This window comes from Giraffa tippelskirchi, chromosome 3 (genome assembly GCF_054371585.1).
Source record: "Giraffa tippelskirchi isolate mGirTip1 chromosome 3, T2T-mGirTip1v1.2.pri, whole genome shotgun sequence".
NCBI classification, from domain to species: domain Eukaryota; kingdom Metazoa; phylum Chordata; class Mammalia; order Artiodactyla; family Giraffidae; genus Giraffa; species Giraffa tippelskirchi.
Window position 1 is genome coordinate 45621019 of NC_137277.1, and position 14300 is coordinate 45635318.

The 14300-nt window shown below is 48.1% G+C and overlaps 1 protein-coding gene and 1 long non-coding RNA gene across 4 annotated transcripts in view; one reads left to right on the top strand and one right to left on the bottom strand.

Moving 5' to 3' along the window:
* Positions 1 to 2845: 2845 nt before the first annotated feature.
* Positions 2846 to 6340, bottom strand: LOC145540334 (uncharacterized). The gene is made up of 2 exons (XR_014078321.1): positions 3808 to 6340; positions 2846 to 3457 (listed from the first exon to the last, which is right to left on the bottom strand). It is a non-coding gene; the product is annotated as an uncharacterized LOC145540334 (long non-coding RNA).
* A 109-nt stretch (positions 6341 to 6449) lies between these two features.
* The window catches only part of SPACA3 (sperm acrosome associated 3), a 30743-nt gene continuing 22892 nt past the window's right edge, over positions 6450 to 14300 (top strand). For all 3 annotated transcript variants that reach the window (XM_081574828.1, XM_081574829.1, XM_081574830.1), the window contains exons 1-4: positions 6450 to 6531; positions 12449 to 12717; positions 13643 to 13801; positions 14188 to 14266. In XM_081574828.1, the coding sequence (XP_081430954.1) occupies positions 12531 to 12717; positions 13643 to 13801; positions 14188 to 14266 (425 nt within the window). In that variant the 5' untranslated portion in view covers positions 6450 to 6531; positions 12449 to 12530. The remainder of the gene's footprint in view (positions 6532 to 12448; positions 12718 to 13642; positions 13802 to 14187; positions 14267 to 14300) is intronic.

A 14300-nucleotide genomic window follows, 5' to 3' on the forward strand; every position in this document is an offset into this window, starting at 1 on the left:
GTCCACCAACCAGTGTGTTTCAAAATATGTAATCCTAACCTTTTCTCACTGCCCCTGGGCATCTCACCCATTAATAGGTCAAGGAAATGCAGAGATAAATATCATGTACCCCTGGCTCTGAAAGAACTCACAGACAGGGCTACAGTCGTGTACGTCATAAATTAGAGTGCAACTTGAGAGTTCTGTGACTGAAAGAAACTCAAAGGACTGTGGCAAGAAAATAGACTGGAGGGTTCAGGAGGTGGAGAGTGTTGGAATTAACAGTTTCTGTGGAAGTTGCAATGCTGGACTGATTTTAAAGGATGGAATGGGAGTATTAGGTGCCCAATGAGGAGAGATGTTGGAAGATCAGTTTGGGGAGGAGCAGATAGCTCAGAACTGTGGAAACCCGGAGGGGGGTATTGCATGGAGAGGGGTGTTGGGAGGAGGGGCTGGAGAAGTAGGGGAGAAGATAGCGTGTGGAGGACCATCCGGCTGCTGAACTAGTCCTGCAAGGGGTAGAGAAATCCATCAAAAGATTTAAAAACGGGGGCTGCTGTTTTCAGTTTTATCACTTAGATGTAGAGGGACCAGTTAGGGAATGATTGCAGTCCCAGATAAGGTGCGCTGGCAGCACCAATCGGAGTGGTGGGAACAGACAGGGAGGGATCATTTTTGACCTCTGAAGGGCATCGAGATGGGCAGAGGGGAGTATGACAGGGATGAGCAAGCACTTTTTCCAAAGGGATGTTTTCCCTTTCTCTCTCTCTCTCTTTTTTTTAAGTATATATTTAATTTATTTATTTGGCTGCAGTGGGTCTAGTTGCAGCAAGTGGGATCTAGTTCCCTCGCCAGGGATCGAGCTTAGGCCCCCTGCACTAGGAGCATGGGGTACTAGCCACTGGACCAGCAGGGAAGTCCTGTTTTTCCTTTCTCTTCAGGCTGTGTTGGTTTCCTTGAGAGCAAATCCCTAGGATGTAAGTGCAAGAAGATGAATGCTAGTCGAGTAAGTCCCTGCTTATCCAGAGATCTTGTGATTTCCACAAGGGCCTATACAACACAAACTTGGATGCGGAAAAGGCCTCTGATGGATTCAAACAAGCTCCTGCTTTCCCTTTGCAATATCCTTCAGGCCCTTCTACTCAGAGCCTTTTCTGAGGATTCAAGTGCAGTTCTCAAAAGGCTGTTTAGTTGGTTTCCTCTCCCCGCTCCAGATAACAGTAACTGAAGACTACCTTTACTGGGTGTCTGCTTGGTGCCAGATTCTGTGTAAGGTGCTTTGCCTGTTATCTCATTAATCCTCTCAATAATCCGCTGTGTGGCAGTTCTTTTTCACTTTACAGGTGAGGATATTGAGGTTCAGCAAGGCTAACAAACCCACCGAGGTCACAAGCTAGTGAATTCTGTGACATGAGGATCAGATATCTGGGTACCCCCTGGCCCAGCCAGGCCAGGTCTGGCTGCTGTCAGTCAGCTGCCCTGGACTGAAGAAGCCACTCGTCACAGGAGGGGAGGGAAGACTGTCAGCCAGTAGTGGCACCGCCACGAGGAAGGGAATTATGTGGATTGATGGGCCTGATGACTGTTAAATGATCTTCTACCAGCTTCACAGGAGGAGTGTATCAGTCAGGGTTCTCCAGAGAATAGAACACAGAGGATGTGGATATATAAATACACATATGTGTGCTCAGTCACTCACTCACGTCCCACTCTTCGTGACCCCATGGGCTGTATCCCATCAGGCTCCTCTGTCCATGGAATTCCCCAGACAAGAATACTGGAGTGGGCTGCCATTTCCTACTCCAGGGGATCTTCCTGACCTAGGGATCGAGCCCAAGTCTCTCGCATCTCCTGCATTGGCAGGCAGGTTCTTTACCACTGAACCTCCTGGGAAGCCCAGTAAATACACATATAGGGGACTATAAAAAGTTTGGTTAGACCAGTTGTTTTATATATATATATTTGGGATAAGGCTTATGCAGTAATGGAAATGGGCAAGTTCCAAGATCTGTAGGGTGAGTTGGTAAGCTGGAGACCCAAGAGAATCAATGGTATGTCATTCCAGTCCAAAGGCTGGCAGACTTAAGACCCAAGAAGAGATGTTTCAGTTCTATTCCATAGGCAAGAAAAAAGCCAATGTCTCAGTTTGAATTGCAGTTTAGCAGGAGGAATTTCCTCTTTTTTGGGGGGTGGATTCACCTTTTTGGTCTGTTCTGGCCTTCTACTGATTGGTTGAGGCCCACTGACATTAGGGAGGGCAATCTGCTTTACTCAATCACTGATTTAAATGTTAATCTCGTCTAAGACACAGTGTAGTGAATATAAGGAGAAGGACAATGGTAACCCACTCCAGTATTCTTGCCTGGAGAATTCAATGGACAGAGGAGCCTGGCAAGCTACAGTCCATGGAATTGCAAAGAGTCAGACATGACTGAGTAACTCACACACACACACACACACACACACACACACAGAGTGAATATAGACAGAATATTGTAATCATGAAACTTGCTGAGAGACTAGAACTTAATTATTCCAGCTATTAAAAAGAAATAATGATGTAATGTGACTGAGGTTCTAATTATGGCTATGATGATAATCATATCACAATATAGAAATGAATCAAATTAACACATTGTACACCTTAAACTTACACAACTTTGTATGTCAAATATATTCCAGTTTTAAAAAATGTTAATCTCATCTGGAACACCCTCACAGAAATATCCAGAGTAGTGTTTGAGCAAATAACTGGGTACCCTATGACCCAGGCAAATTGCCACATAAAATGAACTGTCACAAGGAGGAAGACAGATTAATAACGGAGACACAAAACCAAAAGAATATGATGGGGAGAGACTATGTAGTATAGGGTTAATAACTTTATATGCCTTCCAACTCCTGATGACAATGTCTTGCAATTACAGCCACGCATTGTGATCAATGATGAAAATAAGAGGAACACAACTTGTTGAGAAGAGATTAGTTCTGTTTTCAACGTTCTGAGTTTGGAGTGAATCGGGTGAGCAGGTCTGTCTCTAGGAGCTCCAGGGTCTCCCTACTTGTAGGCAGAGGAGAATCCATTTCTTCATTGTCCTAAGGAACCTTTGCACACTCTTTTGAGACCAGCCTCCTGATGGAGTCCTCTGAGCTGAGGTTTTTCTGAATCAACCACCTAGATGATTTGCATTCATTTCTTCATTTCTTTCCATAGTATTTTTGATCTTGCTTTCAACAATGGAAAAATAGACAATTGAGACACAATGGGCATCTCCTAGTCTGCTGGGAGTGATGGAGGAAGAAGATACTGATGTAGGGACTTTCCTGGTGGTCCAGTGGCTAAGACTCAGTACTCCATATGCAGGGGACCCAGGTTCGATCCCTGGTTGGGGAACTGGATCCCACATGGTGCAACTGAAGTTCGCATGCCACGATGAAGATCAAAGATCCTGCATGCCGCAAATAAGACCTGGCACAGCTAAATGAATATAATAAAAAGAAGATACTGATGTAGCGTGATAGATGCTGAGATGGCACATTAACGTTGCTAGGTGTGCTAGGAAGTAAGGGACTCCCAACTCAGCAAGGAGTCCAGGGGAGCAAGTCAAGCTCCAGCGATGCTTTAAGGAGGACCAGCAGCTAGCAAGTTTGTTGGAATAGAAAGGGTGTGTTTGATAGAAAAACATATATAATATCATACAAGACAAGGTTGCACAATATTGGCATACATTTAGGGAACTAAAGTTTGATTGGAAAAGTGGTTCCCACCACTGGTAGCACTTCAGAATCTCCTGGAAGGGTGAAAAAATACTAGTGCCTGGGTCTTACCTCTAGAGATTTGGATGCAGTTGGCTTAGGGTGGGGCCCAGGTGTTCGTATTTTTTTTTTGAAGTACAGCCAGGACTGAGAACCAGAATAGTAAGAGATGCTTTTGTTGTTGTTGTTTAGTTGCTAAGTCATGTCTGATTCTTTTGTGACCCTGTGGACCGTAGCCCGTCAGGCTCCTCTGTCCATGGGATTTTCCAGGTAAGAATACTGGCATGTGTTGCCATTTCCTTTTCCAGGGGATCCTCCCAATCCAGGGATTGAACCCACATCTAATGCATTGGCAGGTGGCTTCTTTACCATTGAGCCATCTGGGAAGCCCAAAAAATGCTTTAGGAGAACTTAAACCTGAAGGAAGCCAGTGGGGGAATCTCTGCTGGGATGTGGTCAAAAATCTGAGCTTGCTTTGGGGAAACCAGGAAGACTTGTGCTGAGCTCAGCAGAGAAATAAAGACTCACCAATCGTCAACTAGGGCCTTGTCTGCCCTCATAACCTTTTTTTTTTGAGCTGCTGTTTCTTCTTCATTTAAAAATAAAAGTCAAGTGGGAAATAACAAAGCATACAGTAAAATAAAAACAAGCTGAAGGATGACTCAATAAAAAGAAGTGATAAAATAATAAAAGCAGGCTGATACAGTAAAACGCCACCCTCCCCCAAACTCAACCGGACAGAATCACCACCCAGGGCCAGACAATAAAAGCAATAGCTAAGATGTACTGATCCAAGTGGTGAGCATGACAGTGAGGGAGGATTAGTCCCATTTTACAGAGGAGAAAAATGATGCTTGGGGAGATTAAGTATCATGGTTCCAGGGGATGGGGCAGGGTAATGACTCCATGTTACAGATGAGGAAATGGGGGTTAACTGGACAAGAAAAAATAGCCAGTCAGGGGCAGACCAAGACACTGAGCTCAGGTTTTCTAGCTCAAGTCCAGGGAAACTTCCCGTGGACAAAGGCCCAAGCCTTGGTTGTATATCGGCATCATCAGGGAAACTTTTAAGAAATACTGATGCTGAAGAGACATTTCTTCAAAGAAGACATACAGCTGGTCAACAGGCATATGTAAAAGTGTTCAACATCTCTAATCATTAGAGAAATGCAAATCAAAATTACAATCACACCTGTCAGGATGATTATTATAAAAAAAAGCGAAAGATAAATTTTGGCAAACATATGGAGAAATTGGGACCCTTGTGTATTGTTGGTAGGAATGCAAAATGCTGGAGCTGCTATGGAAAACAGTATCCTCAAAATACTAAAAATAGAACTACCGTATGATCCAGCCACGCCACTTCTGGATATTTATCCAAAAGAATTGAAATCAGGATCTCAAAGAGATATTAGCACTCCTATGCTCATTGCAGCATTATTCACAATTGCCACGGTGTGGAAACAAGCAAAACGTCCATCAGATGAATAGATATTTAAAATGCGGTATATACATCCAATGGCATAACTATTCAGCTTTAAAAAGGAAGGAAATCCTGTAGCATGTGACCACGTGGATGAACCTTGAGGACATTATGCTCAGTGAAACAAGCTGGTCACAGAAAGACCAATACTATATGACTCCGCTTATAGCAGGTATCTAAAAAAGTGAAGTTCATAGAATCAGAGTGGAATTGTGGTTGCCAGGGGCTGGGAGAGAAGGGAATGGAGAGTCACTAATCTATGGCCATGAAGTTTTAGTTAAAGGAGATGAAGAAATTCTGAAGTTCTTCTGTACAACACTGTGCCTACGATCAACAACACTGTACTAGACGTTTAAAATTTTGTTGAGGGTGGATCTCATGTTAAGGGTTTCTACCACAATAAAATTAGAAAATAAAAAAGGAGATCCAGATGCCACCACAGGTCAACCCTTGATTCTAATCTGGTTCGTCTGTGATTGGGGGAGGTGCACAAGATGGACAAGAGCAGCTTGGTATGTTTTCGGCTGTGCTCTGCTCTTAGCAGTAACTGATCCTGTGTATCGTGCACCTTTAGAGATATTTCCTGTCTTACTATTCCCCCTTGAGAATCAAGGAAACAGAGAGGTTAAGTCACTTTTACTGGGATACCCAGCCAGTAGTCACTGGCGCCTGTATTCATTCTCAGATCAGCCTGACTGCAAAGTCGATACCCTAATGGCTTTGAAGCACGGGTCCCTGTGGGGCATGGATGCGGTTGTCATGTGCCTTCCCATTTCATTTCCCCGTCCCGCAAGCTTTAGAGTTGGCAGCATCACCTTTGTCCTGGGCTTGTCCACTGTCATCACGCAGATGGAGAAGGGGGTGGTTTGTGGCTTGGCATCAGGAAGGAGAAGAATGGAAGAGTGGGCTGGTGAGGTCAGCTGCCTGGGGAGACGGTGGGCACCTGCCAGCATCAGCATTGCTGGGTAACCCCCAGAAGGGCCTGTTGGGAGGAGAGAAGCCATCCTTCAAAGTGTCGTGTGTAGGGGCAGAGGTAGGCAAGAGGGGGTGAGCTTAGATACTCTGAACAGGTCTCCAGGCTCTGAAATTGAGAGGTTCAAGGTGGGGGTGCTATCAAAGCTCAGTGGGTGAAGATGGTTCTAGAAGATGAGCTCACAGAACTGGGGAGTTCCAGAAGGCCCTGCATCAGTTTCCCATCATTCTCTTCCAGCCGGGTGCTGGGAGCTCCATCAGTATCATGGGGCGTGTCCTGGGCTGAAGCCGGGTGTTGGGCCACCGCTGTTACTGCCACCGTCACTGCTGCGTCAGCTCTGGTGAGGACGACACGTTCAGTGAGCTGCCTTCCCCCTCCTCCTTCAGCTGTCAACCAGGGCCCTGGGCTGGTCTGACCGGAGAGGGACGTGGGAAAACAAAGGTGGTGGTCAGAGATGGTGAGGGGATACTGGGCTGCTGAGGGTGGGGGCGCTGAGTCGAGAGAGAGAGAGAGGAGACCACGCTGGCAGGTCTCTGGTCTTTGAATCACCAGACCTGACTCCTTCCACCTCTAGACCTGCTGGGGAAGGCTCAGGAAGAAGTTACTTTGAAATAACTCTTGCTACCAAAAAAGCAAAACCAGTCTCTGTATAACAGTCAGCTTGGTTTCTTCATCTATAAATTGGGGATCATAATCCTCCCCGCCCCTCGAATTGTTGTGAGGATTAGAGGAGATTAAGTCAGAAAACAGCCAGAAAAGGGCCAGCATAGCGTCTGTCACACTTTAAGAACTCAGAAGGGTGTCTGCCTCTCTCTCACCCCCGACACTTCGATGAGAAGGGCTCATGCGCTGAGCACATGACTTCAGTATACTTCAGTCTTAAGAAGGGCCCATTTGATCAGCCACTCCAGGCCGGCAACTCTGCTTGACTCTCAGGATAAGAAGAGAAATAAGAGCGTCATTGTTCTCTGGAAGCTCACCTTGTAGTGGGGGAAGGCTGATGCCTTTTACAGTCTAGTGTGCAGAAACACGGCACTTTGGGAGTCTTGGAGGGGCTGGGGGCTTCTTGGGGACATCTCACTGGGGAACTCACTTCTGATGTGACCCTTGAAATATGAGTAAGAGTGATGCATGTAAAGGAAAGGAAAGGGGTTCTCATTCAGATGGCAGGTTCATCATGAGCAAATGACATGGCATTATTGTCATTGGTTAGTCGTTAAGTCATGTCTGACTCTTTGGCAGCCCCATGGACTGTAGCCCACCAGGCTCCTCTGTCCATGGGATTTCCCAGGCAAGAATCCTGGAGTGAATTGCCATTTCTTCTCTAGGGGATCTTCCTGACCCAGGGATCAAACCCACATCTCCTGCTTGGCAGGCAGATTCTTTAACACTGAGACACCTGGGAAGCCCTGACATGGCATTGCTGGAGCTTAAAGTGTCATGGGGAGAGGTCAGCAAGCCTGGGTCACTGGGATCCTTGTGGACCACATTTAGGATCAGTGATGAAGGACACCATCTAAGGATGTCCCCTAGCCAGGCTTTTTGTTTAAAATCTTCAGTCTGGTGAATGTGTGTAGAATAGTTTGGGGGAAGAGTCAGGACTAGATGCAAGGAGACCATCAGGCCACCAGGAGGGTGGTCTGAACTAAGGGAAAGACGTTGCTCTTGGAGGGAAAGTGGCCTCACCAGCACTTTGGGATTGATGGGTTGCGGATGAGTGAAAGATGTTGTGATGGAGAGAAGGAGTGAAGAATGACATTTATATCGCTAGTTTGGATAGCCATAGGTTTAAACCATACATGATGAGTTTAAAGCTAAGAATGTTTTAAACCAAGAACACATAGAAAAGAGCACTAAAACAGTAGGAACGTCGGTTCTACTTTGGATGTGCTCAGCAGGAGGTGACTGTGTTACCCAAGTGGAGACAGTCAGGAGGCAGTTAGCTGTGAGGTTGGCTGCTCTGGGGAAGATGTAATAGGAGCCATCATCCTGCAGGGGGCAGTAGGTACAGGCATGCTCAGGCATTCTGCAGCCTGCCAAGGTTTCCTTTGTTTTGTCTTTGCCGGGCCTCCTGTGGCATGTGGGATCTTAGTTCCTGGACCAGGAATCGAACCCATGTCCCCTGTAGTGGAAGGACAGAGTCGTAACCACTGGACCACCAGGGAATTTGCAACAGTGTTTCCTGCAGTGGGAGCGAGGACAGCTCAAGGCAAAAATGCCCAGGAAACGTATCAGCATTTAAGACCTGGGGGGAAGTGTGTTCCACAGGGGAATCCAAGGGAAGCATCGTGGTAGCAGAGATGGGGAGAGGTAAGAGTTTGAACCAGGTGGAGCGGGGAGCATAATGCAAGGCTGCTGAGAGCTCCTGCGAGACAGGAGCCCATGAGGGTCCACTGCACCCCTGGGCAGAACAGTGTCAGGCGAGAGGTCGCTATGGTGATGCTAAGTGTCACTGGGTTGAAAAACAAATAGGAGGTGAGAAAATTGTAGATTTTCCTGTAGATGTTTAAATGAGAAGAGAGGGAGAGGGACAAGTCAGTAGAGAGAGAGTCCAGGGAAGATATTTTAGGAGCTGAAGACCTAAGCACATCCGTACCTGCGGAGGAAGGAGGAGCCGATGGAGAGGAGATGCTGGTGATGCTGAGAGAGGAGGAGTGGCTGGTGGAACAAGGCTGAGAGATGGGGAAGGATGAAACACAGAGCTTGGAGAAAAGATGGGTCCAGATCAGCGTAGAGGCACCTTCTCTGTGAGGACGGCTGAGGCTGTGGATGCATTTGCGAGTGGGGCAGGGCGAAGGCAGAAGGAAGAAGGACATCTCACAGGGGATCACCTTGTTTTTCTCAGTGAGGCAGGAGGTGAAGTGGGACAGGGAAGGGAGGCGAACTCGAGGACGGTAATGAAGGTCCTGAGTACCCTTTGAGCAAAACGGGAGAGAGAAAGCTGACCATCAGTACCTGTGCCAGCATCACTTTGTAATAGGAATAACAACCATCTGGGCTCCAGTGCAAAGAGCCCAGTTCTCTCTGTGCCTTTCTTTTCTCATTCATTCTTTCAACCTTCGGATTTGGCAGGTGTTATTAATTTCCTAATTTTATAGAGGAAGGAAATGAGGCTAGAAAAGTGTTCACATCAGAGATGTAAAGCAAAGAGGTAGGCTTCCCACTGAGACAAGGCTTGCCGCAAAGCACACCTTTGTCTCATCACCCTTGGGCTTGGGGGCCACCTGTTTGCAGGGACACCCACTCCTGTGGCTGGGTTTCATTTCTGGAGTTTATGAAGGTGGCGCGCCAGTGTTGGGGGGCGGAGGTCATGAGAGACAGGTATGTCAGAGGTGGTCAGGGAGAGACAGAAGTGGACTAGAAGGCTGCAGAGGTTGGGGGGATGTGGAATGATGATGGGATGCAGGGATGACAAGGCTGTGGGAGCCAGTTGCTGAGACAGAGTGGAGGTCAAGTTCATAACCAGGTACAAACGCCCTTTGTGATATTGGGGGCTGACCCGCAGAGCCAGTGATGAGAGGAATGGAGGGCAAACCAAATGGGGTGAGACGAGCTTCGAGGGAGGCGGGGCTTTAGCAAGGAGATGGTTTAGAAGGGGTGGTGGGCATGGAGGAGTTTTCAGCACCGCCTGGCCTGGGAGAGGGTCTGTGTGTGGGAAAGAGCAGCCTCCACTTGAGAGGCTGCAGGTTGGCAGTGCTCTAGGGGAAAACCTGTCTTCAGTTCAGGTCAGGAGGGGGAGGCTCACTGAATAGAGCTTCGTGGCCGTGGGGCTGCAGGATCAATATACACTGATGCTGCTGCTCAGCCGTCCTCTCTGGAAGCATCTCTCTGTGTGTGTCTCCAGTTGCTCCACTGTGTCTGACTCTTTGCGGCCCCTTGGACTGTGGTCCACCAGGCTCCTCTGCCCATGGAATTTTCCCAGTAAGAATACTGGAGTGGGTTGCCATTTCCTCCTCCAGGAGAGCTTCCTAATCCAGGGATAGGACCTGAGTCTCTTGTGTCTCCTGCATTGGCAGGCTGATTCTTCACCACCAGCGCCACCTGGGAACATCTGCTTATGGCCAAATCCCAGTGGGGCTTTGGAGTCACGTAAACTTTGGTCTCAGTCCAAACTCTGTCCCTTCTGGGAGTTCCCTGGCGATCCAGTGGTTAGGACTCTGAGTTTTCACTGTGGTGGTTCTGACTTCCATCCCTGGTCGGGGAACTAAGATCTGCAAACTTTGTCCCTTCTGAGTTGTGAAATCTTGGGCTTTAGAACTCAGTGATGCCTGGCATGTATTTTTTTCTTTTTTTTGGCTGCGATGCATGGCATGTAGGATCTTAGTTTTCCAACCAGGGATCAAACTTGCGCCCTCTGTGTTGCAGAGTCTTAACCACTGGACTGCCAGGGAAGTCCCATGCCTGACATGTAGTACGGAACTCAGAATATGTTTGTCTTCTCCCTGATTTCCCTCCTCTTCTCTCAGCTGCTGGGACAGGAGGGTACAAAGCAGGACTGGAATGATCCAGCAGTCCCACTCCTGGCTATATACCCTGATAAAACTATAATTGAAAAAGACCCATGTACCCTGATGTTTGTTGCAGCACTATTTATAATAGCTATAACAAGGAAGCAACCTAGATGTCCATCGACAGATGAACGGATAAAGAAGTTGTGGTACATACATACAATGGGATATTACTCAGCCATAAAAAGGAATGAAATTGGGTCATTTGTAGTGATGTAAATGGACCTAGAGTCTGTCATATGGAGTGCAGTAAGTCAGAAAGAGAAAAACAAGCATTGTATATTAAGGCATATATATGGAATTTATTATAGAAAAATGGAACTGATGAACCTATTTGCAGGGCAGGAATAGACATGCAGACAGAGAGACAGACTTTGTTTATTTTATTTTATTTTAATTGGAGGCTAATTACTTTACAATATTGTGGTGGTTTTTGCCATACATTCACATGAATCAGCCATGGGTGTACATGTGTTCCCCATCCTGACCCTTCCTCCCACCTCCCTCCCCATCCCATCCCTCAGGGTCATCCCAGTGCACCAGCCCCGAGCACCCTACCTCATGCATCGAACCTGGACTGACGATCTATTTCACATATGATAACATACATAATTCAATGCTATTCTCTCAAATCATCCCACCCTCACCTTCTCCCGCAGAGTCCAAAATCTGTTCTTACCATCTGTGTCTCTTTTGCTGTCTCGCATATAGGGTCATTGCTATCTTCTTTCTAAATTCCATATATATGAGTTAATATACTGTATTGGTGTTTTTCTTTCTGACTTACTTCACTCTGTATAATGGGCTCCAGTTTCATCCACCTCATTAGAACTGATTCAAATGCATTCTTTTTAATAGCTGAGTAATATTCCATTATGTATATGTACCACAGCTTCCTTATCCATTCGTCTGCTGATGGACATCTAGGTTGCTTCCATGTCCTGGCTATTGTAAACAGTGCTGCGATGAACATTGGGATACACGTCTCTTTAAATTCTGGTTTCCTTGGTGTGTATGCCCAGCAGTGGGATTGCTGGGTCACATGGCAGGAGAACAGACTTTGGACACAGAGGGGGAAGGAGAGGGTGGGAAGAATTGAGAGAGTAACACTGAAACATATACATTAACATGTGTATTAAATAAAATAGACAGCTAGTGGGAACCTGCTATGTAGCACGTGGTGCTCTGGGATGACCTAGAGGGGTGGGGTGGGGTGTGAGGTGGGGGGAGGTTCAAGAGGGAGGAGACATATGTATATTTATGACTGATTCATGTTGTTGTCTGGCAGAAGCTGGGCTTCCCAGGTGGCGCTAGTGGTAAAGAACCCACCTACCTACCAATGCAGGAGACATAAGAGACGCAGGTTCGATCCCTGGGTCAGGAAGATCCTCTGGAGTAGGAAATGGCAACCCACTCCAGTATTCTTGCCTGGAGAATCCCATGGACAGAGGAGCCTTGGCGAGCTACAGTCCATTAGGGTTGCATGGAGTCGTACATGACCAAAGCGAGTTAGCACACAGGCACACATGGCAGAGGCCAACACAACGTTAAAACAATTATCCTCCAATTAAAAATAAAGAAAAAAAAGGCATAATTGAAGGGGAAAGGGGCTGACCTTGGGGAACCCTCTTGGGCTCTTGGGGGTGTGGCTGATGCTCCACCAGGGTGGCAAGGGGGCAGGCTGGCCGTGCTGGAACCCTCCTCCCCACTTGCCTGTCCCCTCAGCCTCTGTTTCCCTTCTTCTTCCAGGGGTAGCCTTCTGTGAGCGGCCTGCCATCTCAAAGCCTAGCTCTGAGCCAGTGTGGCGGGGGCTCTGTGCCCCCCAGCCTGCATGGAAGCCGGGAGCTGGGCTCCCAGAAGGTGGCCCTGCCCACCCGGGATTGTGCTGCTGGCCTTGGCTTCTGTCCTCAGCAGCCTGCTCTCCTCTGGCCAGGCCAGGGTCTACAGTCGCTGTGAGCTGGCCAGGGTGCTTCAGGATTTCGGCCTGGAGGGATACCGGGGCTACAGCCTGGCTGACTGTAAGGACCCCGTTCTCCCCCTCCTGCTCCCCCTCCCTCCTCCTCACTCAGGGGCTGTGGCCTTGGGAGCCTCTGTTCTCCTTTTTCAAATCAGGATCCTATGAGCTGACAGGTGGAGAACACCCAGGACTGGGGTAAATACCCAGCAGGCAGGCGACAGGCTGTCACTGTGGTGTCGCCAAGTTGTGTCTGACTCTTTGCGATCCCAATGGACTGCAGCACGCCAGGCTTCCCTGTCCCTCAGCATCTCCCAGAGTTTGCCCAAGTTCATGTTCGCTGAGTCAGTGTTGCATAAGAACCTGGAAGGGTAGGCGACAGGTAGCCAAGCAGAATTGCTCCCTTATGTTCTCTCCCGCTGGAAAGTTGGGCACCATAGGGAAAGAATGGTTTCCTATCTTTAATGGAATCACAGCCAGTAGGATCAGACATTGCCAATGAAGTTTCGGGCCCACTGAGCAAAGCAGTAAGACCAAACTTTTCAAGCTGGTGGAAGTTCCGAGACGCTAAGAAGTACAACCACCCCTGGACTCATTTCTTCTCTAGTTCCAGCCCTTTCTCTTGGTCCCACCTGTGCCTTCCCAGTCGTATCTCTAAAGAGTGAACTCTTGTTCATTCATTCCACAAGCATTTCTTGGGTCCCACTATGTGTGGACGATGAGACCGAGGGAACATGGCAGGAAGGAAGTCGGGAGACCTGCGGACTCTTGATATTTGGTAGCTGTGTATAACCTTGAGTAAGTCGCTTTGCCCCTCTGAGCCTCAGTGGATTTCTTTGTCAAGGAGGTGAGAGGGTGTCAGCCCTGATCACCTGGAAACACGAGTTGAGGCTTGGAGGAGCTGATGCGTAGGGTCTACCCCGTGAGCTCTCTGGTCTGGGTTGGCCTCTGTTATCCTACGCGCAGGCCTGTGTCTCCACCCTATGCAGGGATCTGTCTTGCTTACTTCGCAAGCGGCTTCAACACCGGTGCCGTGGACCATGAAGCCGATGGAAGTACCAACAGCGGCATCTTCCAGATCAACAGCCGAAAGTGGTGCAAAAATCTCAACCCCAATGTCCCAAACTTGTGCCAGATGTACTGCTCCGGTAGGCAGGGCCTGGGCCTGGGGCTGGCTGGGACTTCCTCTCTGGTCTTATTTGCTCCTCTTGCTTTTATGTCTGAGTGGGAACCCCTGCTGCCTGCTGGGTCTACCAAGGATTGTGGGGTGGGGCAGGTGATGAGAGAGGCCCTCCATGAATCTGATTTAGTATCCCAGGTGGGACACTATCCGGAGATCTGTGGGAAGAGGTGGGGGATGCCTTCTGATGGGGGAAGTGATGGAGTAAGACCTGTGCTTCCAGAGAGCTTGAGAGGGATGGAGTTAGGATGGAGGAGGGTGTGTGTGTGTGTGTGTGAGTGAGAAAGATAGACAGACAAACCCTGAACGTCCAACTCCACCTCCTTCATCATGTTTCTCTGCCTCCCACCCCAGACTTACTGAATCCCAACCTCAAGGATACTGTTATCTGTGCCATGAAGATAACTCAAGACCCCCAGGGTCTTGGCAGCTGGTAAGTAATGTGGGTTGGAGCCCCCTGCTCCAAC